We start from the raw sequence: 24701 nt of genomic DNA on the forward strand, positions 1-24701 counted from the left end.
AGGAAGAGGATGGCTGTGGAGGGCAATACAAACCCTAAATGGCCAAACCAAACCCCCGCTTTATGTAGATGCTGGGGACGTATATCTGGTGGTGCATTCTCTCCATGGAAAATAGACCTATGAGAGGTTCTCTTATATATAACATGATTTATCTATAAAACATTTCCCACATTCTGCATATGAAAACAAACTTCTCTCCAGTGTGACTTCTCCCATGTAAATCAAGATGTGATTAATGTGCGAAGCATTTCTGGAAGGAAAAAAAAAAAAAAGACTTCTCTCCTGTGCGTCTTCTCTCATGTAGAACAAGATCAGGATAGTCAGACAAACCAGGTCGGCAACACGTGGGCAAACGCAGCACAAAATCACAGAACCAGAGTCAGGGCAAGCAATGGATCAAACCTAGACAGCGGCGCAGTACAAAATGACAGAACCAGAGTCAGGGCAAGCAATGGGTCAAACCTAGACAGCGGCGCAGTACAAAATCAACAGGAAAAGGCAAGGTCAGGTGACAGGAGGTCTGAAGATTAGTCTGGCGGTGTACTCTCTCCATGGAAACCAGATTTGCCATATAAGGGGTTAATAGACTGTAAAACATTTCTTTGGTAAGAAACAGAAGCTGATAAAGTATAAGAGCCTTATAACAAGCGCCTTTTATTTTATTTAACTTAATCACCTTTATTTTATTTAACTTAATCACCTTTATTTTATTTAACTTAATCACCTTTATTTTTATATATTGTGTGGAAAAAGATCAATTATTATCTGTTCATCCTTTTGAACCCATTCAAGAAATTGATCTGTTTGAGGATAGCCTTTTTAGTAGCCATCACCTCGGCTAAGAGAGTAGGGGAGTTGCCGACTCTTTCCTGAAGAGAACCTTACACAATCTTTGTCGAGGACAAGGTCCTATTGAGATTAATCCCTACTTACCTAAGTGTCCGTCCTTCCTAAACACTAATCAGGTTACTGCTTTACCTGATCTTCCAGAGGATGAGGACCAAGTACTCAAGAACTTAGAGGTAGTTTGTTGCTTCAGGACTTACCTTGAACGGACTTTAGCCATTCAAGGTCCTCGCTGAGGCAAGAAAGCCTCTAAACTACTATATCTAGATGGATTTCTAGTTCTATTCACTTTTGTGAGACACCCCATATTGTGCTGCTGAGGAGACTAAGGCAAAACAGATTATCAATCAAATCATATGTTCTCTCCTGTGTGACCTCGCACATGTGTATCAAAATATGATTTACGTGAGAAACATTTCCCACATTCTGAACATGAATACGGCTTCTCTCCTGTGTGACTTCTCTTATGTATAACAAGATTCGATTTATCTATAAAACATTTCCCACACTCTGCACATGAAAATGGCTTCTCTCCTGTGTGACCTCGTATATGTGTATCAAGATTTGATTTACGTGAGAAACATTTCCCACATTCTGCACAAGAAAACGGCTTCTCTCCTGTGTGAACTCTCTTATGTACAAGAAGATTCGATTTATCTATAAAACATTTCCCACACTCAGAACATGAAAATGGCTTCTCTCCTGTGTGACCTCGCACATGTGAACCAAGATATGATTTACTTGAGAAACATTTTCCACATTCTGAACATGAATACGGCTTCTCTCCTGTGTGACTTCTCTTATGTATAAGAAGATTCGACTTATCTATAAAACATTTCCCACATTCTGTACATGAAAATGGCTTCTCTCCCGTGTGACCTCGCATATGTACATCAAGATGTGATTTACGTGAGAAACATTTCCCACATTCAAAACAAGAAAACCGCTTCACTCCTGTGTGACTTCTCTCATGTGTATCGAGCTCTGATTTCCTTGAATAACACTGACCACATACTGAGCATGAATATGGCTTCTCTCCTGTATGAATTCTCTCATGCATGACAAGATTTGATTTTTTTCTAAAACATTTCCCACATTCTGAACATGAATATGGCGTCTCTCCTGTGTGGCTTCTCTGATGTTTAAGAAGCTCAAATTTATATGTAAAGCATTTCCCACATTCTGAACATAAATATGGCTTCTCTCCCGAGTGAGTTTTCACATGTCTAACAAGATACGATTTACATAGAAAGCATTTCCCACATTCTGAACAGGAAAAAGGCTCCTCTCCTGTGTGCCTTCGCTGATGTATAAGAAGATTTGATTTACGTGAGAAACATTTCCCACACTCTGAACATGAAAATGGCTTATTTTCTGTGTGAGTTCTCTCATGATTAGCACAGTTAGACTTGCTGGTAAAGCATTTCTGACATTCTGAACAGGAATACGGCTTCTCTCCTGTGTGAGTTCTTTCATGTGTAACCAGATTTGATTTCTTTCTAAAGCATTTTTCACATCCTGAACAAGAATACGGCTTCTCACCCGTGTGAATTCTCTCATGTATAACAAGATTTGAACTCGTTCGGAAACATTTCCCACATTCTGAACATGAATAAGGCTTCTCTCCTGTGTGAATTCTTCGGTGCTTAAAAAAATCTGATCTATTTGTAAACCATTTCTCGCATTCATCACATTGGATCCTTTTCCCTTCTCTATTCTCTGCCCTTGTGGTAACAATGTGTAGTTGGTCAGGGGGATTATTATATGATAGATCTGAATGGACATTAGGGGTAAGGAGGTTTTCTCCTGAGGAGCGCTCCATGATCTCTCCATCTTCTCCTGAGGAGCGCTCCACGATCTCTCCATCTTCTCCTGAGGAGCGCTCCACGATCTCTCCATCTTCTCCTGAGGAACGCTCCATGATCTCTCCATCTTCTCCTGAGGAGCGCTCCACGATCTCTCCATCTTCTCCTGAGGAGCGCTCCATGATCTCTCCATCTTCTCCTGAGCAGCGCTCCATGATCTCTCCATCTTCTCCTGAGCAGCGCTCCATGATCTCTGATGTTTCCTTCCTCCTGGGATTTCCTGTTGGGATAAAATGGATTTTGTTATTTTGTTTTCCAAAGAAATTTACAAACATTTTTATTAGGCTACAAAAAACACACACCGTTTTTGATTCACTCTGAGGTGCAGTTTTTTGTCTGACAGGAAGTAGAATTGTTCCTTATATTTTTATTACTTTTCAATCCACTTTTTTTGGGCTTAAGAAAAATTTTTGAAAATATAATCTGTTTGCTGGTGGTAATGTATAGAAAAATGTATTAAATTAAAAATATTCACCACTTCAGGAGTAGTCGGGATAGTCAGACAAACCAGGTCGGCAACACATGGGCAAACAAAGTACAAAGCCACAGAACCAAAAGGCAAGACAAGCAATGGATAAAAACCTAGACAGTGGCGCAGTACAAAATTACAGAACCAGAGGCAGGACAAGCAATGGATAAAATCCTAGACAGCGGTGCAGTACAAAATTACAGAACCAGAGGCAGGACAAGCAATGGATAAAATCCTAGACAGCGGTGCAGTACAAAATTACAGAACCAGAGGCTGGACAAGCAATGGATAAAAACCTAGACAGCGGCACAGTACAAAATTACAGAACCAGAGGCAGGACAAGCAATGGATAAAAACCTAGACAGTGGCGCAGTACAAAATTACAGAACTAGAGGCAGGACAAGCAATGGATAAAATCCTAGACAGCGGTGCAGTACAAAATCACAGAACCAGAGGCAGGACAAGCAATAGATAAAAACCTAGACAGCGGCGCAGTACAAAATCACAGAACCAGAGGCAGGACAAGCAATAGATAAAAACCTAGACAGCGGCGCAGTAAAAAAAAAAAAAAAAAAAAAATCCCAGAACCAAAGGCAGGACAAGCAATGGGCAAAAACCTAGACAGCGGCGCAGTACAAAATTACAGAACCAGAGGCAGGACAAGCAATGGATAAAAACCTAGACAGCGGCACAGTACAAAATTACAGAACCAGAGGCAGGACAAGCAATGGATAAAAACCTAGACAGTGGCGCAGTACAAAATTACAGAACCAGAGGCAGGACAAGCAATGGATAAAAACCTAGACAGCGGTGCAGTACAAAATTACAGAACCAGAGGCAGGACAAGCAATGGATAAAAACCTAGACAGTGGCGCAGTACAAAATTACAGAACCAAAAGGCAGGACAAGCAGTGGGTAAAAACCTAGACAGCAGCGCAGTACAAAATCACAGAACCAGAGGCAGGACAAGCAATAGATAAAAACCTAGACAGCTGCGCAGTACAAAATCACAGAACCAGAGGCAGGACAAGCAATAGATAAAAACCTAGACAGCGGCGCAGTAAAAAAAAAAAAAAATCCCAGAACCAAAAGGCAGGACAAGCAATGGGTAAAAACCTAGACAGCGGCGCAGTACAAAATTACAGAACCAGAGGCAGGACAAGCAATGGATAAAAACCTAGACAGCGGCGCAGTACAAAATTACAGAACCAGAGGCAGGACAAGCAATGGATAAAAACCTAGACAGCGGCATAGTACAAAATTACAGAACCAGAGGCAGGACAAGCAATGGATAAAATCCTAGACAGCGGTGCAGTACAAAATTACAGAACCAGAGGCAGGACAAGCAATGGATAAAAACCTAGACAGCGGCACAGTACAAAATTACAGAACCAGAGGCAGGACAAGCAATGGATAAAAACCTAGACAGTGGCGCAGTACAAAATTACAGAACCAAAAGGCAGGACAAGCAGTGGGTAAAAACCTAGACAGCAGCGCAGTACAAAATCACAGAACCAGAGGCAGGACAAGCAATAGATAAAAACCTAGACAGCGGCGCAGTAAAAAAAAATAAAAAATCCCAGAACCAAAAGGCAGGACAAGCAATGGGTAAAAACCTAGACAGCGGCGCAGTACAAAATTACAGAACCAGAGGCAGGACAAGCAATGGATAAAAACCTAGACAGCGGCGCAGTACAAAATTACAGAACCAGAGGCAGGACAAGCAATGGATAAAAACCTAGACAGCAGCATAGTACAAAATCAACAGGAAAAGGCAAGGTCAGGTGACAGAAGGTCAGAAGATTAGTCAGGCACAGGGAATACAGAAATACTGGTGATGGGAAGAACCTATCAGGGGAACAGGTCTGGAATCAGAGCAGGTTTACATCCCCCGGCTTCAGCACCGAGCTGATTGGTCCGGAGCGCTCCCCTCCTCATAGACCAGCTTTGTTCATACTTCTTTCTCTGTATGGGGCCTAAAAGATCGATTTATTCTGTCATGTGGTATGGACGTGCCTCTGTGGGAGGAGCCTTATGAGGTGTGGACAGGCCTGTGGGAGGAGCCTCATCATGTGGTGTGGACAAGCCTGTGGGAGGAGCCTTGCCTGTGGTCAGAGATCATGGCCAATCAATAGCTACAGTTTGTTATGTGTAATGTGAGAGGACTAAGGAATAGAAGGCGGAGATCACTATAAGTCATGTGATGGGGAAGCAGACTGAAGTGCCACCCCTGAGGATCTGTGGACCTGAGATGCCTTTAAGGCTTTTGTGGTTAGCAATCCATGGCTAGAGGCTCCGGGGAGTCTACTCCAGACTGACTGAACCGGAGAGGGAGGTCCTGGCCTCAGAATTGGAGGACATTCGGTCTCCCGACAATACACAAAAATGTCTTCCCACTAAGCAGGTGTATCAGGAGCGGGAACGGAGCAGCTAGATCCTTCTGAGCATAGTCAGTATGAACAGACCTGGGGGGAGGGGAACAGTGTTGGAGTGTATAGGTGGATACTGCACCCCGTCCACCACCATAGATGATCCCACAGGAAATCCTCTTACTGACCACACTCACAACCTCCAATACCCTCCTGTACTTATCAAACACCCCACTCCCCACCTGACAGTATAGAGCACCTGAGGGAACCCATCAACCCAGAGCCATTTCCTCTCTCCAGAATAATAAGTCCCCAGTATAACCGGCTGAATTCTATATAAGACCTTCTCCTCCTTCCTACCCCACAACTACGTACATTGTATGAGGAGGCTCCTGAACGCCCTTATAGTCGTTACCTGTAAACCAGGTAAGTACCCACATAACTGTGATTCGTATAAGCTTTTAGCGCATGTGGTTGGACAGAATATTCTTAAAGTCTTAATGGTACTCTGCTTCAGAACATTTTGTTTCGAACTCTTGGAACTGGCGACGGGGGTCGTGACGTCTCTTCGTGATGTCACACCACACCGCCTCAATACAAGTCTCATATCTCCTCTCCTCCTTTCCTGTGGTGTTCCCCTTTATGTATATAAAGTCTCTATCATCTCCTCTGTCTCCTATATAAATCTCATCCTCCTTTCCTGTGGTGCTCCCCTTTATGTATATCAAGTCTATCATATCGGGAGTGAGCAAACGGCTGTGCTGAGAGCTCCCGCTAACCCCGTTCTGTAGCACTGCTTTTCCTTACCCTGAGTGGCTGGTCTTCTCCTGGTGGGTCCCTCTGGAGTGGAGGAGCACCCAGGGCTGGTTCTGGTCCGGAGGCTGTCTGTGGAGCGGGAGGCTTCCTCCTCCTGCGTCCTGGGCTGTGGATGGTCGCACTGTGAGGCTCCGGCGGAGATCCTGGTGGGTGGAGCGATTTCTCCTGGTCCCGGACGCTCTGTGCTGTCAGGTAGTGGACTTCTCCGGCGCCTGGCTCCCTGTCTTCTCGGCCCTCTCTGGCAGTGAGCGCCATCACGGACCTTCATGGGCGTGGCTTCCAACTGTAGGCCTGGTTGCTGTGAAGACTCCCACCGTGGAGTGCACCCTGAAGAGACCTGCTGGAGTCCCGGCCTCATCCTTCTGGGTCTATTGCTGGGCTGACTGCTGACCTTCTGATACAGCTTGTGAGTACCCTGGTGGGAGACATCTTGCCTTGCTGGGACTTGTGGTGCAGTGCATGCTCCGTGGACATATCTGCAGTGCTGTTGTGTTCCTTGATCAGTGAACTGTGTGGCTAGTGACATGCTGCCTGCCAGGGGGGGCTCTTGTGGTAATAAACGGAACAAGAAGTCCAAACTGATTGCCTTGGCCTCTCGGCGGACCTCTGATGATGGGTCCTCTTGCTCTGGTGTCCCCTCTCTAAGAAATCCTGGTGCTCAGACCCCGCTTGCTTCCAGAGTCTCTGTGCAGGCAGTGAAAGCAATGAGCCGGTTCTCCAGGGCTCTGGACTGTTCTGGGGGAGATTATCTTGATCCTCCACTGTCGATTTTTGAAGGGTCTACGACACCACCGGGGGGTTCTGAACCGCATGGATGACTTGGAGAACTGTCTGAGGCTTAATAACATCCACCTTGTGGACCTTCCTGAGAAGGTAGAGGGGAATGATCCTGTGTTGTTCCCATAAACGTGGCTGAAGGAGATTCTCCCTTTGGATACTTTCTCTCCCTATTTCTCGGTTGAGCGAGCACATCGAGTTGCGTCTCGGCCTACTCCTCCTGGTGGCCCTCCACGTCCCTTCCTTGCCAAACTTCTACACTTCAAGAACAGGGATGTTATTCTCAGAGCTGTACGTATTAAGGGAGAAGTTATTTGTGATGGAAGCAGAGTGTCCTTTTATCCGGACTTTTCTGTGCAGCTTCGCAAGCAGTGGGTGCAGTTCACAGAGGTCCGGGCAAAGCTACGTGCCAAGGGCTACCGCTACCCAATGTTGTATCCGGCTCGCCTGAGAGTAGTGGATGGAGCATCTGCCAAGTTCTTCACTTCTCTGACTGAAGCTCTTCACTGGGTGGATGCGGCCCCCCAGGTTCGGCCTTCGGATTGAACTATCCTAAACTTCATTGCTAAAGACTGTTCCCCATTATTGTCTTTAGACAGAGATTAGGGAGGTAGTTTCTGCTTAGGGCCTCCTTAGGTTCCTCTATTCCTTCCTTTTTAGTTTATGGCGGGAGGGCATATTAGTCTTGGTGGTTTAGTCTCATTTGGCGTTCTTTCGATGCTCCGTAATAGTTGTAGTTTTGGGTCTAGGTCTGCACTGTGTTCGGGTATAGAAGGTTACTATGTCCCGTTTAGTGTTAGAGTTTTCTTGGGGATGTTTTGGTTATGCCATGTTGTTTTTGTACATGTTTTGTGTTTGCGCCCCTTTTGTTTTTTTGTTGGTTGTGTGCGGGGTGTATGGTCCCGGTGCTCTGCCCTGCTCTGTCCCGGCCGTTCTTGGGTCTCTCCTGTTTCTAGCTCATATTTTCAGTTCTGATAGGGACCCTGAAGGTGGTTAGTTGGAATGTTGGGGGGCTTAATTTTAAGTTTAAAAGGGCCTTGTGTCTTGACTTTGTGAAACGCCAATCTCATATTTGTCTACAGGAGACTCATGTTACAGGTCAGAAGGTTCTTGCCCTAAAGAGGGCCTGGATAGCGCGGGGTTATCATGCCTCTTATTCGAATTATGCTAGGGGCGTTTCTGTGTTAATAACTAAATCCCTGCCATTTGCGGTTTCTCAGGCAGCTTGTGACCACTTTGGGAGATTTGTGATTCTACATTGTTCTCTGGGTCCTTTTTCCTTTGTCTTGGTCTCTGTCTATGTTCCCCTCGTCACTAATAAATTGTTGCCTCTTCTCTCTGATCCTGTTCTTTTCATAGATTTCAATGTGGTTCCTGATCTAGCTCTCGATCGCACTGCCACTGCGAACCCTGGCTCTTCCTCAATTAACTGGTGCTTGGCGCTGGGCCTGACCGACCTCTAGAGGTGGAAATACCCAAATACATCTTCCTTCTCCTTCTATTCAGTGGCCCATAGGTCGTTCTCTCGCACTGACCTTGCTCTAGCATCTGAGGACCTTCTTCAAGCGGTAAGAGATGTTTCCTACACCACTAGGGGGCTCTCAGACCACTCAGCTATACTGGTAGTCCATCTAGGCCCCTGTCCTTCTTCCCCTATCTAGCGCATGCATCCTGGCTGGTTACAGGCGGAGGCAGTTGTGGACGCTCTGGGGGTTGCCCATACTGAATATTGGGAGCATAATGATTCTTACCCTGACCCTTTACTGCAATGGGATGCGTACAAAGCCATGGTTAGAGGTGCCTTCATAGCTGGAGTAGTGGGCCGGAGGAAAATTAGGTTGGCTATGGACGTTAAGCTGTTGCAGGAGGTGGGGGAATTAGATGCAGCGTATGTTTGGGACCCTTCCCCTGAGAATGAGGGCGTGGGCCAGGGCTCAGAGATCCCTGCTGGTCATTCAGAAGGATAGGGTCCAGTTGCGCATGGCGGATAGGGAGGATGCCTTGTTTGCATTTGGGGACAAATATGGTAAACTCCAGGCATATCTAGTGAAGGCTAGGCACCCTGCTGCCTCTATCCCTAGTATCAGGGGCCCAGATGGTGCGGTGATGACTGACCCTATGTTGATTAACACTGTCTTTAAGGACTTTTACTTTTCCTTGTATGCTGCCCCTTCTAAGCCATGTCAAGGGGAGATTTTTTCCTTAGGGATTTATCCCTTCCTACGCTTAGGTGTTCTCAGGCGGAGCCGTTAGATTCCCCCTTTTCGGTCGATGAGGTGGAACAGGCTCTGAGAGATCTTTCTCATGGGAAGATCCCCGGTTTAGATGGGATGATAAGTGATTGGTACACGATGAATGAGTAACTATTGGCCCCTATACTTCTTAAATTGTTTCACTCCATAGCTGATGCTGAAGCTCTTCCAGACTCTATGAGGGAGGCGTTGATTGTAGTGCTTCCTAAACCTAGAACAGATCAGTTACTGCCTGACTCCTATAGACCTATTTCCTTATTGAATGTTGATGTTAAGATTTTGGCTAGAGTATTGGTTACTTATCTGTACGGGGTCATTGATACTGTCGTTCATTCTGACCAAACTTGGTTTATGCCGGGTAGAGCTACTGATGTTAATGTGAAGCGTCTGCAACTCAACATAGCAGCTGTGGGGGAAGGCTTTCCTACAGGTGTGGTGGTCAGTCTAGATATTTATAAGGCCTTTGATTCGGTACAGTGGCCCTATCTCTGGGAAGTATTGGGTGGGTTTTGGCCTCGTTTCTGTGCTTGGGTTCGTTTACTTTAGGATAGTCCTAGAGCACGCAGTCGCACTTATTTGACTGTGTCTGCTCCTTTTAGCCTGGGTCGTGGGACGTGGCAGAGGTGCCCGCTCTCTCCTTTTCTCTTTGCGCTGGCGATCGAACCCTTGGCCGCAGCTGTTCATAGGGCACCTGATATCTGTGGTATCCCCAGGAAATCTATTGTGGAGAAGGTTTCCCTTTATGCAGATGACACACTGGTGTACCTGGCGGATGGCGAGGGCTTTCTCCCGTCCCTCATTGATCTACTTGACCGGTTAAGTGTCATTTTGGGCTGGCAGGTCAACTGGGCCAAGTCCTCATTGATGGCTCTGTCGTCTGGAGTTCCCCTTCTCTCCCCTCCTTCGGCCGGGGTACAAATGGTTTCGTGTTTCAGATACTTGGGGGTGGAAGTGACTATATCCCTACTAGACTATATGTTGTTGATCTTAGATCCACTCTTGTGCTCCACTGTGGAGCGGTTGAATGCCTGGCCCTCGCTTCCTCTCTCCTTAGCGGGTAGGATAGTTAAAATGATATACCTTCCTAAATTCCTTTACCTTTTTCATTTAGCGTCAGTGATTTTCCCTAGAAAATATTTTACTACATTGTGTGGTGCTCTGGGATCTCCCAACTGGTCTATGCAGCGTGGTGAATCGACCTAGATCTGGCAAACTCGGCAACAGCCCTGGCTGGTTCGATTATGGGATCCTATGAATCTCTCACTAATACGCTCTACAGGTATCGCTCTCGGTTCTTCCTTCCCTGTTCAGACTATCGCTAAAGTGTGGTCCGTGGTGTTGAGCAAATTTCCACAACTGCTGGTTTCTCCTAGGGCACCCTTGTGGGGGAATGTACATTTACCTCACCTACATGGGTTACAGGAGGCTGGTTTTTGGGGTCCTCATGGTGTCAAATTTGTGCTTCACCTGTTTGGGAAGGACCAAGTTTTCTTGTTCTTTTCAGATATGAAGGAACGTTATGGCATTCCTGGAAATGCCTTCTTTAGGTATCTCCAGCTCAGACATCCGGTTCAAGCGCAGTTTGGCTCCCTAACGTTTACCCCTGTGTTTTCTGAGGTGGAGCCTCTCCTAGGCACTACGGACCTTTCTAAACCTCTTACTCCAGCTTATGCACTCCTCCAGACACTGTGACCTAATCCTTTCTTACAGGCCTTCCATAAATGGGTGGCTGACATCCTGGATTTGTCAGTCAGTCAAAGAAAGGTTAATTGTTCCTATTATGCTACTGTGGTCAGTAGACAAGATATGTTCTGAAGTTGTATTATACCCCTTCTAAGCTTAAAGGCATTGGTGTTTCTCAGTCTGATTTCTGTTTCCGATGCTTTGTGGAAGTTGGTACTTTTCTACAAGCGGTGTGGGAGTGTCCTGTCATTGCTGTCTTCTGGGGGGAGGTGATGGAGTTTCTTGCTGATAATCCGGACTTTCCTTTTTTGTTTACTCCGGTGGTGTCTGCTGGGAGTTATTAATGACGTGGTCTCCGGCTCACAAATCTGCTGGAAGTTATTGATGTGGGCTCCGGCTCACGAGTCTGCTGGGAGTTATTAATGATGTGGTCTCCGGCTCACGGGTCTGCTGGGAGTTATTAATGACGTGGTCTCCAGCTCACGAGTCTGCTGGGAGTTATTAATGACGTGGTCTCCGGCTCACGGGTCTGCTGGGAGTTATTAATGATGTGGTCTCCGGCTCACGGGTCTGCTGGGAGTTATTAATGACGTGGTCTCCGGCTCACGAGTCTGCTGGGAGTTATTAATGATGTGGTCTCCGGCTCACGGGTCTGCTGGGAGTTATTAATGACGTGGTCTCCAGCTCACGAGTCTGCTGGGAGTTATTAATGACGTGGTCTCCGGCTCACGAGTCTGCTGGGAGTTATTAATGACGTGGTCTCCGGCTCAAGAGTCTGCTGGGAGTTATTGATGATGTGGTCTCCAGCTCACGAGTCTGCTGGGAGTTATTAATGACGTGGTCTCCGGCTCACGAGTCTGCTGGGAGTTATTGATGATGTGGTCTCCGGCTCACGAGTCTGCTGGGAGTTATTAATGACGTGGTCTCCGGCTCACGAGTCTGCTGGGAGTTATTGATGATGTGGTCTCTGGCTCACGGGTCTGCTGGGAGTTATTAATGACGTGGTCTCCGGCTCACGAGTCTGCTGGGAGTTATTAATGACGTGGTCTCCGGCTCACGGATCTGCTGGGAGTTATTGATGATGTGGTCTCTGGCTCATGGGTCTGCTGGGAGTTATTAATGACGTGGTCTCCAGCTCACGGGTCTGCTGGGAGTTATTGATGATGTGGTCTCCGGCTCACGGGTCTGCTGGGAGTTATTAATGACGTGGTCTCCGGCTCACGAGTCTGCTGGGAGTTATTAATGACGTGGTCTCCGGCTCACGGGTCTGCTGGGAGTTATTAATGATGTGGGCTCCAGCTCACGGGTCTGCTGGGAGTTATTAATGACGTGGTCTCCGGCTCACGGGTCTGCTGGGAGTTATTAATGACGTGGTCTCCAGCTCACGGATCTGCTGGGAGTTATTAATGACGTGGTCTCCGGCTCACGAGTCTGCTGGGAGTTATTAATGACGTGGTCTCCGGCTCAAGAGTCTGCTGGGAGTTATTAATGACGTGGTCTCCGGCTCAAGAGTCTGCTGGGAGTTATTAATGACGTGGTCTCCGGCTCACGGGTCTGCTGGGAGTTATTAATGACGTGGTCTCCGGCTCACGGGTCTGCTGGGAGTTATTAATGACGTGGTCTCCGGCTCAAGAGTCTGCTGGGAGTTATTAATGACGTGGTCTCCGGCTCAAGAGTCTGCTGGGAGTTATTAATGACGTGGTCTCCGGCTCACGGGTCTGCTGGGAGTTATTAATGACGTGGTCTCCGGCTCACGAGTCTGCTGGGAGTTATTAATGACGTGGTCTCCGGCTCACGGGTCTGCTGGGAGTTATTAATGACGTGGTCTCCGGCTCACGAGTCTGCAGGGAGTTATTAATGATGTGGGCTCCGGCTCACGGGTCTGCTGGGAGTTATTGATGATGTGGTCTCTGGCTCACGGGTCTGCTGGGAGTTATTAATGACGTGGTCTCCGGCTCACGAGTCTGCTGGGAGTTATTAATGATGTGGGCTCCGGCTCACGGGTCTGCTGGGAGTTATTAATGACGTGGTCTCCAGCTCACGGGTCTGCTGGGAGTTATTAATGACGTGGTCTCCAGCTCACGGGTCTGCTGGGAGTTATTAATGACGTGGTCTCCGGCTCACGAGTCTGCTGGGAGTTATTAATGACGTGGTCTCCGGCTCACGGGTCTGCTGGGAGTTATTAATGACGTGGTCTCCAGCTCACGGGTCTGCTGGGAGTTATTAATGATGTGGGCTCCGGCTCACGGGTCTGCTGGGAGTTATTAATGACGTGGTCTCCGGCTCACGGATCTGCTGGGAGTTATTAATGACGTGGTCTCCAGCTCACGAGTCTGCTGGGAGTTATTAATGACGTGGTCTCCGGCTCACGAGTCTGCTGGGAGTTATTAATGACGTGGTCTCCGGCTCACGGGTCTGCTGGGAGTTATTAATGACGTGGTCTCCAGCTCACGGGTCTGCTGGGAGTTATTAATGATGTGGGCTCCGGCTCACGGGTCTGCTGGGAGTTATTAATGACGTGGTCTCCGGCTCACGGATCTGCTGGGAGTTATTAATGACGTGGTCTCCAGCTCACGGGTCTGCTGGGAGTTATTAATGACGTGGTCTCCGGCTCACGGGTCTGCTGGGAGTTATTAATGACGTGGTCTCCGGTTCACACAGACGTTTCCTGATTTGCTTCCTGCAATTCTGCGCTCATAAAGTGGTAGTGATGACCTGGAACGATACTTCCCCTCCCCCCGCTGTCTCGGCTAAATATGGTTATATTTATGGACCCCTTAGCTTCTGCTGGATGTGTATATTATTCCCCCTTGTTGGTGCCGTATGTATATTATTCCCCCTTGTTGGTGCCGTATGTATATTATTCCCCCTTGTTGGTGCCGTATGTATATTATTCCCCCTTGTTGGTGCCGTATGTATATTATTCCCCCTTGTTGGTGCCGTATGTATATTATTCCCCCTTGTTGGTGCCGTATGTATATTATTCCCCCTTGTTGGTGCCGTATGTATATTATTCCACCTTGTTGGTGCCGTATGTATATTATTCCCCCTTGTTGGTGTTGTATGTATATTATTCCCCCTTGTTGGTGCCGTATGTATATTATTCCCCTTGTTGGTGCCGTATGTATATTATTCCACCTTGTTGGTGCCGTATGTATATTATTCCCCTTGTTGGTGCCGTATGTATATTATTCCCCCTTGTTGGTGCCGTATGTATATTATTCCCCCTTGTTGGTGCCGTATGTATATTATTCCCCCTTGTTGGTGCCGTATGTATATTATTCCCCCTTGTTGGTGCCGTATGTATATTATTCCCCCTTGTTGGTGCCGTATGTATATTATTCCCCCTTGTTGGTGCCGTATGTATATTATTCCCCCTTGTTGGTGCCGTATGTATATTATTCCCCCTTGTTGGTGCCGTATGTATATTATTCCACCTTGTTGGTGCCGTATGTATATTATTCCCCCTTGTTGGTGCCGTATGTATATTATTCCCCTTGTTGGTGCCGTATGTATATTATTCCCCTTGTTGGTGCCGTATGTATATTATTCCCCCTTGTTGGTGCCGTATGTATATTATTCCCCCTTGTTGGTGCCGTATGTATATTATTCCCCTTGTTGGTGCCGTATGTATATTATTCCACCTTGTTGGTGCCGTATGTATATTATTCCTATCTTCTCCTCTGTCTCCTATATAAAAATCTCCTCCTCCTTTCCTGTGGTGTTCCCCTTTATGTATATAAAGTCTCTATAATTTCCTCCGTCTCCTCTTTCTTCTATACATGAGAAGATCTTGGAACCTTTCCTGGTCAGTTTTATCCTCAGTCCATGGACTAGTTTAGTATGGTCTCCACTGCTAATACCTCTCCCTATACACCCACGAGCACCTCCCTCTACTGCTAACACCTCTCCCTCTACACCCATGAGCACCTCCCTCTACTGCTAATACCTCTCCCTATACACCCACGAGCACCTCCCTCTACTGCTAATACCTCTCCCTCTACACCCATGAGCACCTCCCTCTACTGCTAATACCTCTCCCTATACACCCACGAGCACCTCCCTCTACTGCTAATACCTCTCCCTCTACACCAATGAGCACTTCCCTCTACTGCTAATACCTCTCCCTCTACACCAATGAGCACTTCTCTCTACTGCTAATATCTCTCCCTATACACCCATGAGCACCTCCCTCTACTGCTAATACCTCTCCCTCTACACCCATGAGCACTTCCCTCTACTTCTAATACCTCTCCCTATACACCCATGAGCACTTCCTTCTACTGCTAATACCTCTCCCTATACACCCATGAGCACTTCCTTCTACTGCTAATACCTCTCCCTATACACCCATGAGCACCTCCCTCTACTGCTAATACCTCTCCCTCTACACCAATGAGCACTTCTCTCTACTGCTAATATCTCTCCCTATACACCCATGAGCACCTCCCTCTACTGCTAATACCTCTCCCTCTACACCAATGAGCACTTCCCTCTACTGCTAATACCTCTCCCTCTACACCAATGAGCACTTCCCTCTACTGCTAATACCTCTCCCTCTACACCAATGAGCACTTCCCTCTACTACTAATACCTCTCCCTCTACACCCATGAGCACTTCCCTCTACTGTTAATACCTCTCCCTATACATCCATGAGCACCTCCCTCTACTGCTAATACCTCTCCCTATACACATATGAGCACTTCCCTCTACTGCTAATACTTCTCCCTATACACCCATGAGCACTTCCCTCTACTGCTAATACCTCTCCCTCTACACCCATGAGCACTTCCCTCTACTTCTAATACCTCTCCCTATACACCCATGAGCACTTCCTTCTACTGCTAATACCTCTCCCTATACACCCATGAGCACTTCCTTCTACTGCTAATACCTCTCCCTATACACCCATGAGCACCTCCCTCTACTGCTAATACCTCTCCCTCTACACCCATGAGCACCTCCCTCTACTGCTAATACCTCTCCCTATACACCCACGAGCACCTCCCTCTACTGCTAATACCTCTCCCTCTACACCAATGAGCACTTCCCTCTACTGCTAATACCTCTCCCTCTACACCAATGAGCACTTCCCTCTACTGCTAATACCTCTCCCTCTACACCAATGAGCACTTCCCTCTACTACTAATACCTCTCCCTCTACACCCATGAGCACTTCCCTCTACTGTTAATACCTCTCCCTATACATCCATGAGCACCTCCCTCTACTGCTAATACCTCTCCCTATACACATATGAGCACTTCCCTCTACTGCTAATACTTCTCCCTATACACCCATGAGCACTTCCCTCTACTGCTAATACCTCTCCCTCTACACCCATGAGCACTTCCCTCTACTTCTAATACCTCTCCCTATACACCCATGAGCACTTCCTTCTACTGCTAATACCTCTCCCTATACACCCATGAGCACTTCCTTCTACTGCTAATACCTCTTCCTATACACCCATGAACACCTCCCTCTACTGCTAATACCTCTCACTATACACCCATGAGGGTTATACAGGTGTATTATCTTGCACCATTCACAAAATATCGCATATGAACATGTAGTCACTTATTTATCTGCTCTAATGTGGGGTCGAAAAAAAGGACAATGGGCCTAATAAAACACAAAACTTTACCATAATTTCTGATTTATGACAGTAAAAAAAGTACCCTCTGAATTCCCTCTGTAATCTATTATTACATCCCTGGGGTAACACCTCCTGGCATTATTACATACCTGGGGTAACACCTCCTGGCATTATTACATACCTGGGGTAACACCACCTGGCATTATTACATACCTGGGGTAACACCTCCTGGAATTATTACATACCTGGGGTAACACCTCCTGGAATTTCCTCCTTCACTTCCCTCATACACGGGTGATGGCCGCTCATCCTCTCTTCTTCATCCTCCACTTTATTATTAGTCAGATCTCCCCCCTGATGTGACATATAGAACAATTCACTACAATACAGCAGACAGGAGGAGCAACAGAGACCCTCAAAATCTATGACTGCAGGACCCCCCCTATAGAGATGTAGGATCAGCCCCATCTACCTGATGCTTCTCTGGGACATTTCCCTCTGGACAGTCCTGGGAATACAGAGGGCGGGGACACCTCTCGGGTGGATTTCTATCAATGACTCCAGCTGTAGGGAACACACAGGGAATGAATACATCAGAGCTGGATAGATTTCTATGTTACTAGGTAGTGAGAGTGATATCTATATATATATATATATATATATATATATATATATATATATATATATATATATATATATATATATATGTCGCTTCTTACCTTGTGATGTGAGGGGCCGGTGATCCTCCATCATGACTATGTCCTGGTACAGATCCTTGTGTCCTTCTACATACTCCCACTCCTCCATGGAGAAATAGACCGCCACATCCTGACACCTTATAGGAACCTGACACACAATGATACCGTCATCACCAGACCCCTCCATTACTGTATAATGTCCCAGCAGTGTCACCTCTCATCACCAGACCCCTTCATTACTGTATAATGTCCCAGCAGTGTCACCTCTCCAGTCATCACCAGACCCCTCCATTACTGTATAATGTCCCAGCAGTGTCACCTCTCCAGTCATCACCAGACCCCTCCATTACTGTATAATGTCCCAGCAGTGTCACCTCTCTAATCATCACCAGACCCCTCCATTACTGTATAATGTCCCAGCAGGGTCACCTCTCCAGTCATCACCAGACCCCTCCATTACTGTATAATGTCCCAGCAGTGTCACCTCTCTAATCATCACCAGACCCCTCCATTATTGTATAATGTCCCAGCAGTGTCACCTCTCTAATCATCACCAGACCCCTCCATTACTGTATAATGTCCCAGCAGTGTCACCTCTCCAGTCATCACCAGACCCCTCCATTACTGTATAATGTCCCAGCAGTGTCACCTCTCCAGTCATCACCAGACCCCTCCATTACTGTATAATGTCCCAGCAGTGTCACCTCTCCAGTCATCACCAGACCCCTCCATTACTGTATAATGTCCCAGCAGTGTCACCTCTCCAGTCATCACCAGACCCCTCCATTACTGTATAATGTCCCAGCAGTGTCACCTCTCCAGTCATCACCAGACCCCTCCATTACTGTATAATGTCCTAGCAGTGTCACCTCTCTAATCATCACCAGACCCCTCCATTACTGTATAATGTCCCAGCAGTGTCACCTCTCTAATCATCACCAGACCCCTCCATTACTGTATAATGTCCCAGCAGTGTCACCTCTCCAGTCATCACCAGACCCCTCCATTACTGTATAATGTCCAGCAGTGTCACCTCTCTAATCATCACCAGACCCCTCCATTACTGTATAATGTCCCAGCAGTGTCACCTCTCCAGTCATCACCAGACCCCTCCATTACTGTATAATGTCCCAGCAGTGTCACCTCTCCAGTCATCACCAGACCCTTCCATTACTGTATAATGTCCCAGCAGTGTCACCTCTCCAGTCATCACCAGACCCCTCCATTACTGTATTATGTCCCAGCAGGGTCACCTCTCTAATCATCACCAGACCCCCTCCATTACTGTATAATGTCCCAGCAGTGTCACCTCTCTAATCATCACCAGACCCCTCCATTACTGTATAATGTCCCAGCAGTGTCACCTCTCTATTCATCACCAGACCCCTCCATTACTGTATAATGTCCCAGCAGTGTCACCTCTCCAGTCATCACCAGACCCCTCCATTACTGTATAATGTCCAGCAGTGTCACCTCTCTAATCATCACCAGACCCCTCCATTACTGTATAATGTCCCAGCAGTGTCACCTCTCCAGTCATCACCAGACCCCTCCATTACTGTATAATGTCCCAGCAGTGTCACCTCTCCAGTCATCACCAGACCCTTCCATTACTGTATAATGTCCCAGCAGTGTCACATCTCCAGTCATCACCAGACCCCTCCATTACTGTATAATGTCCCAGCAGTGTCACCTCTCCAGTCCTCACCAGACCCCTCCATTACTGTATAATGTCCCAGCAGTGTCAACTCTCCAGTCATCACCAGACCCCTCCATTACTGTACTATGTCCCAGCAGGGTCACCTCTCTAATCATCACCAGACCCCTCCATTACTGTATAATGTCCCAGCAGTGTCACCTCTCTATTCATCACCAGACCCCTCCATTACTGTATAATGTCCCAGCAGTGTCACCTCTCCAGTCATCACCAGACCCCTCCATTACTGTATAATGTCCCAGCAGTGTCACCTCTCTAATCATCACCAGACCCCTCCAATACTGTATAATGTCCCAGCAGTGTCACCTCTCCAGTCATCACCAGACCCCTCCATTACTGTATAATGTCCCAGCAGTGTCACCTCTCCAGTCATCACCAGACCCCTCCATTACTGTATAATGTCCCAGCAGTGTCACCTCTAATCAAAACCAGACCCCTCCATTACTGTATAATGTCCCAGCAGTGTCACCTCTCCAGTCATCACCAGACCCCTCCATTATTGTATTATGCCCCAGCAGGGTCACCTCTCTAATCATCACCAGACCCCTCCATTACTGTATAATGTCCCAGCAGTGTCACCTCTCTAATCATCACCAGACCCCTCCATTACTGTATAATGTCCCAGCAGTGTCACCTCTCTATTCATCACCAGACCCCTCCATTACTGTATAATGTCCCAGCAGTGTCACCTCTCCAGTCATCACCAGACCCCTCCATTACTGTATAATGTCCAGCAGTGTCACCTCTCTAATCATCACCAGACCCCTCCATTACTGTATAATGTCCCAGCAGTGTCACCTCTCCAGTCATCACCAGACCCTTCCATTACTGTACAATGTCCCAGCAGTGTCACCTCTCCAGTCATCACCAGACCCCTCCATTACTGTATAATGTCCCAGCAGTGTCACCTCTCTAATCATCACCAGACCCCTCCAATACTGTATAATGTCCCAGCAGTGTCACCTCTCCAGTCATCACCAGACCCCTCCATTACTGTATAATGTCCCAGCAGTGTCACCTCTCCAGTCATCACCAGACCCCTCCATTACTGTATAATGTCCCAGCAGTGTCACCTCTAATCATCACCAGACCCCTCCATTACTGTATAATGTCCCAGCAGGGTCACCTCTCTAATCAAAACCAGACCCCTCCATTACTGTATAATGTCGCAGCAGTGTCACCTTTCCAGTCATCACCAGACCCCTCCATTACTGTATAATGTCCCAGCAGTGTCACCTCTCTAATCATCACCAGACCCCTCCATTACTGTATAATGTCCCAGCAGTGTCACCTCTCCAGTCATCACCAGACCCCTCCATTACTATATAATGTCCCAGCAGTGTCACCTCTCTAATCAAAACCAGACCCCTCCATTACTGTATAATGTCCCAGCAGTGTCACCTTTCCAGTCATCACCAGACCCCTCCATTACTGTATAATGTCCCAGCAGTGTCACCTCTCTAATCAAAACCAGACCCCTCCATTACTGTATAATGTCCCAGCAGTGTCACCTTTCCAGTCATCACCAGACCCCTCCATTACTGTATAATGTCCCAGCAGTGTCACCTCTCTAATCATCACCAGACCCCTCCATTACTATATAATGTCCCAGCAGGGTCACCTCTCCAGTCATCACCAGACCCCTCCATTACTGTATAATGTCCCAGCAGTGTCACCTCTCCAGTCATCACCAGACCCCTCCATTACTGTATAATGTCCCAGCAGGGTCACCTCTCTAGTCAGCAGCTCAGTGATCCTGTGGGTGAGTTCTAGGATCTTCTCCTCATGTATCAGTGAGTGAGGTGGAGGCTCCGTGATGGGGCCCCGGGCCCTGCTCCGTCCTCCTGACTCATGGAGATGGCTGCTGGGGGCCACACACTCCCCCCATGTCTTCTTCACTATGGTGTAATCCTGTGTATGGAGAGAGACAATGAGGGGACTGACCCCAGTATTCCTCCCCCACTACAAAGAGGAGATTGTGCCCCCTGTATAGAGCTCTAGTGAGCACATCTGGAATACTGGGGTCAGTTCTGGAGACCTCACCTACAAAGAGACATCCAGAACATAGAGCGGGGCCAAAGATGGGGACAACAATGGTGGAAATGTAGATGGGGGGACAACAATGGTGGAAATGTAGATGGGAACAACAATGGTGGAAATGTAGATGGGGGGACAACAATGGTGGAAATGTAGATGGGGGGACAACAATGGTGGAAATGTAGATGGGGACAACAATGGTGGAAATGTAGATGGGGGACAACAATGGTGGAAATGTAGATGGGGACAACAATGGTGGAAATGTAGATGGGAACAACAATGGTGGAAATGTAGATGGGAACAACAATGGTGGAAATGTAGATGGAGACAACAATGGTGGAAATGTAGATGGGGACAACAATGGTGGAAATGTAGATGGGGACAACAATGGTGGAAATGTAGATGAGGACAACAATGGTGGAAATGTAGATGGGGGGACAACAATGGTGGAAATATAGATGGGGGGACAACAATGGTGGAAATATAGATGGGGGGACAACAATGGTGGAAATATAGATGGGGGGACAACAATGGTGGAAATGTAGATGGGGGGACAACAATGGTGGAAATGTAGATGGGGGGGACAACAATGGTGGAAATGTAGATGGGGGGGACAACAATGGTGGAAATGTAGATGGGGGGGACAAAAATGGTGGAAATGTAGATGGGGGGGACAACAATGGTGGAAATGTAGATGGGGGGACAACAATGGTGGAAATGTAGATGGGGGACAACAATGGTGGAAATGTAGATGGGGGCCAACAATGGTGGAAATGTAGATGGGGACAACAATGGTGGAAATGTAGATGGAGACAACAATGGTGGAAATGTAGATGGGGACAACAATGGTGGAAATGTAGATGGGGCCAACAATGGTGGAAATGTAGATGAGGGACAACAATGGTGGAAATGTAGATGGGGACAACAATGGTGGAAATGTAGTTGGGGACAACAATGGTGGAAATGTAAATGGGGACAACAATGGTGGAAATGTAGATGGGGACAACAATGGTGGAAATGTAGATTGGGACAACAATGGTGGAAATGTAGATGGGGACAACAATGGTGGAAATGTAGATGGGGACAACAATGGTGGAAATGTAGATGGGGGCCAACAATGGTGGAAATGTAGATGGGGACAACAATGGTGGAAATGTAGTTGGGGACAACAATGGTGGAAATGTAGATGGGGACAACAATGGTGGAAATGTAGTTGGGGACAACAATGGTGGAAATGTAGATGGGGACAACAATGGTGGAAATGTAGTTGGGGACAACAATGGTGGAAATGTAGATTGGGACAACAATGGTGGAAATGTAGATGGGGACAACAATGGTGGAAATGTAGATGGGGACAACAATGGTGGAAATGTAGATGGGGACAACAATGGTGGAAATGTAGATGGGGACAACAATGGTGGAAATGTAGATGGGGGGACAACAATGGTGGAAATGTAGATGGGACAACAATGGTGGAAATGTAGATGGGGGGGCAACAATGGTGGAAATGTAGATGGGGACAACAATGGTGGAAATGTAGATGGGACAACAATGGTGGAAATGTAGATGGGACAACAATGGTGGGAATGTAGATGGGGGGGACAACAATGGTGGAAATGTAGATGGGGGGGAAAACAATGGTGGAAATGTAGATGGGGGGACAACAATGGTGGAAATGTAGATGGGGGGCCAACAATGGTGGAAATGTAGATGGGGCCAACAATGGTGGAAATGTAGATGAGGGACAACAATGGTGGAAATGTAGATGGGGGACAACAATGGTGGAAATGTAGATGGAGACAACAATGGTGGAAATGTAGTTGGGGACAACAATGGTGGAAATGTAAATGGGACAACAATGGTGGAAATGTAGATGGGGGGCCAACAATGGTGGAAATGTAGATGGGGACAACAATGGTGGAAATGTAGATGGGGGCCAACAATGGTGGAAATGTAGATGGGGACAACAATGGTGGAAATGTAGATGGGGACAACAATGGTGGAAATGTAGATGGGGACAACAATGGTGGAAATGTAGATGGGGACAACAATGGTGGAAATGTAGATGGGGACAACAATTGTGGAAATGTAGATGGGGACAACAATGGTGGAAATGTAGACAGGGACAACAATGGTGGAAATGTAGTTGGGGACAACAATTGTGGAAATGTAGATGGGGACAACAATGGTGGAAATGTAGACAGGGACAACAATGGTGGAAATGTAGATGGGGGGACAACAATGGTGGAAATGTAGATGGGACAACAATGGTGGAAATGTAGATGGGGGACAACAATGGTGGAAATGTAGATGGGGACAACAATGGTGGAAATGTAGATGGGACAACAATGGTGGGAATGTAGATGGGGGGGACAACAATGGTGGAAATGTAGATGGGGACAACAATGGTGGAAATGTAGATGGGGGAACAACAATGGTGGAAATGTAGATGGGGGCCAACAATGGTGGAAATGTAGATGGAGGGACAACAATGGTGGAAATGTAGATGGGGACAACAATGGTGGAAATGTAGATGGGGACAACAATGGTGGAAATGTAGATGGGACAACAATGGTGGAAATGTAGATGGGGACAACAATGGTGGAAATGTAGATGGGGACAACAATGGTGGAAATGTAGATGGGGACAACAATGGTGGAAATGTAGATGGGGGGACAACAATGGTGGAAATGTAGATGGGACAACAATGGTGGAAATGTAGATGGGGACAACAATGGTGGAAATGTAGATGGGGGGACAACAATGGTGGAAATGTAGATGGGGACAACAATGGTGGAAATGTAGATGGGGGGACAACAATGGTGGAAATGTAGATGGGGACAACAATGGTGGAAATGTAGATGGGGACAAGAATGGTGGAAATGTAGATGGGGGACAACAATGGTGGAAATGTAGATGGGGACAACAATGGTGGAGATGTAGATGGGTCACCTCACCTCTCCGGTCAGCAGGTGGAGGATCTCCAAGGTGAAGTGTAATATTCTCTTAGTCGTCTCATTCCTGTCCTTGTCCATCCTTAGGGGTCATTCAGGAGAAGAGGAGACAACTGGATCAGCTGGAGGAGGGGAAGAGGAGACAACTGGATCAGCTGGAGGAGGGGACGAGGAGACAACTGGATCAGCTGGAGGAGGGGAAGAGGAGACAACTGGATCAGCTGGAGGAGGGGAAGAGGAGACAACTGGATCAGCTGGAGGAGGGGAAGAGGAGACAACTGGATCAGCTGGAGGAGGGGAAGAGGAGACAACTGGATCAGCTGGAGGAGGGGAAGAGGAGACAACTGGATCAGCTGGAGGAGGGGAAGAGGAGACAACTGGATCAGCTGGAGGAGGGGAAGAGGAGACAACTGGATCAGCTGGAGGAGGGGAAGAGGAGACAACTGGATCAGCTGGAGGAGGGGAAGAGGAGACAACTGGATCAGCTGGAGGAGGGGAAGAGGAGACAACTGGATCAGCTGGAGGAGGGGAAGAGGAGACAACTGGATCAGCTGGAGGAGGGGAAGAGGAGACAACTGGATCAGCTGGAGGAGGGGAAGAGGAGACAACTGGATCAGCTG

General features: G+C 47.3%; 1 protein-coding gene across 1 annotated transcript; it reads right to left on the bottom strand.

The window, feature by feature from the left end:
- Positions 1-644: 644 nt before the first annotated feature.
- Positions 645-24297, bottom strand: LOC130297958 (oocyte zinc finger protein XlCOF7.1-like). Its single transcript, XM_056550827.1, has 6 exons — positions 24085-24297; positions 20822-21001; positions 17395-17521; positions 17148-17239; positions 16921-17029; positions 645-2931 (listed from the first exon to the last, which is right to left on the bottom strand). Exons 1-6 carry the CDS (start codon positions 24160-24162, stop codon positions 1199-1201), a joined length of 2319 nt encoding a protein of 772 aa, XP_056406802.1. The 5' UTR covers positions 24163-24297; the 3' UTR covers positions 645-1198.
- Positions 24298-24701: the final 404 nt, after the last annotated feature.

Source organism: Hyla sarda, assembly GCF_029499605.1.
Source record: "Hyla sarda isolate aHylSar1 chromosome 1 unlocalized genomic scaffold, aHylSar1.hap1 SUPER_1_unloc_12, whole genome shotgun sequence".
Taxonomy (NCBI): Eukaryota; Metazoa; Chordata; class Amphibia; order Anura; family Hylidae; genus Hyla; species Hyla sarda.

Coding starts and splice junctions, on each gene's coding strand:
- LOC130297958 (XM_056550827.1), bottom strand. CDS start 24,162: ATGGACAAGGACAGGAATGAGACGACTAAGAGAATATTACACTTCACC. Junction 21,002..24,084: donor TCCACCTGCTGACCGGAGAG/GTGAGGTGACCC, acceptor CTCCATACACAG/GATTACACCATAGTGAAGAA. Junction 17,240..17,394: donor CCGGCCCCTCACATCACAAG/GTAAGAAGCGAC, acceptor TGTTCCCTACAG/CTGGAGTCATTGATAGAAAT.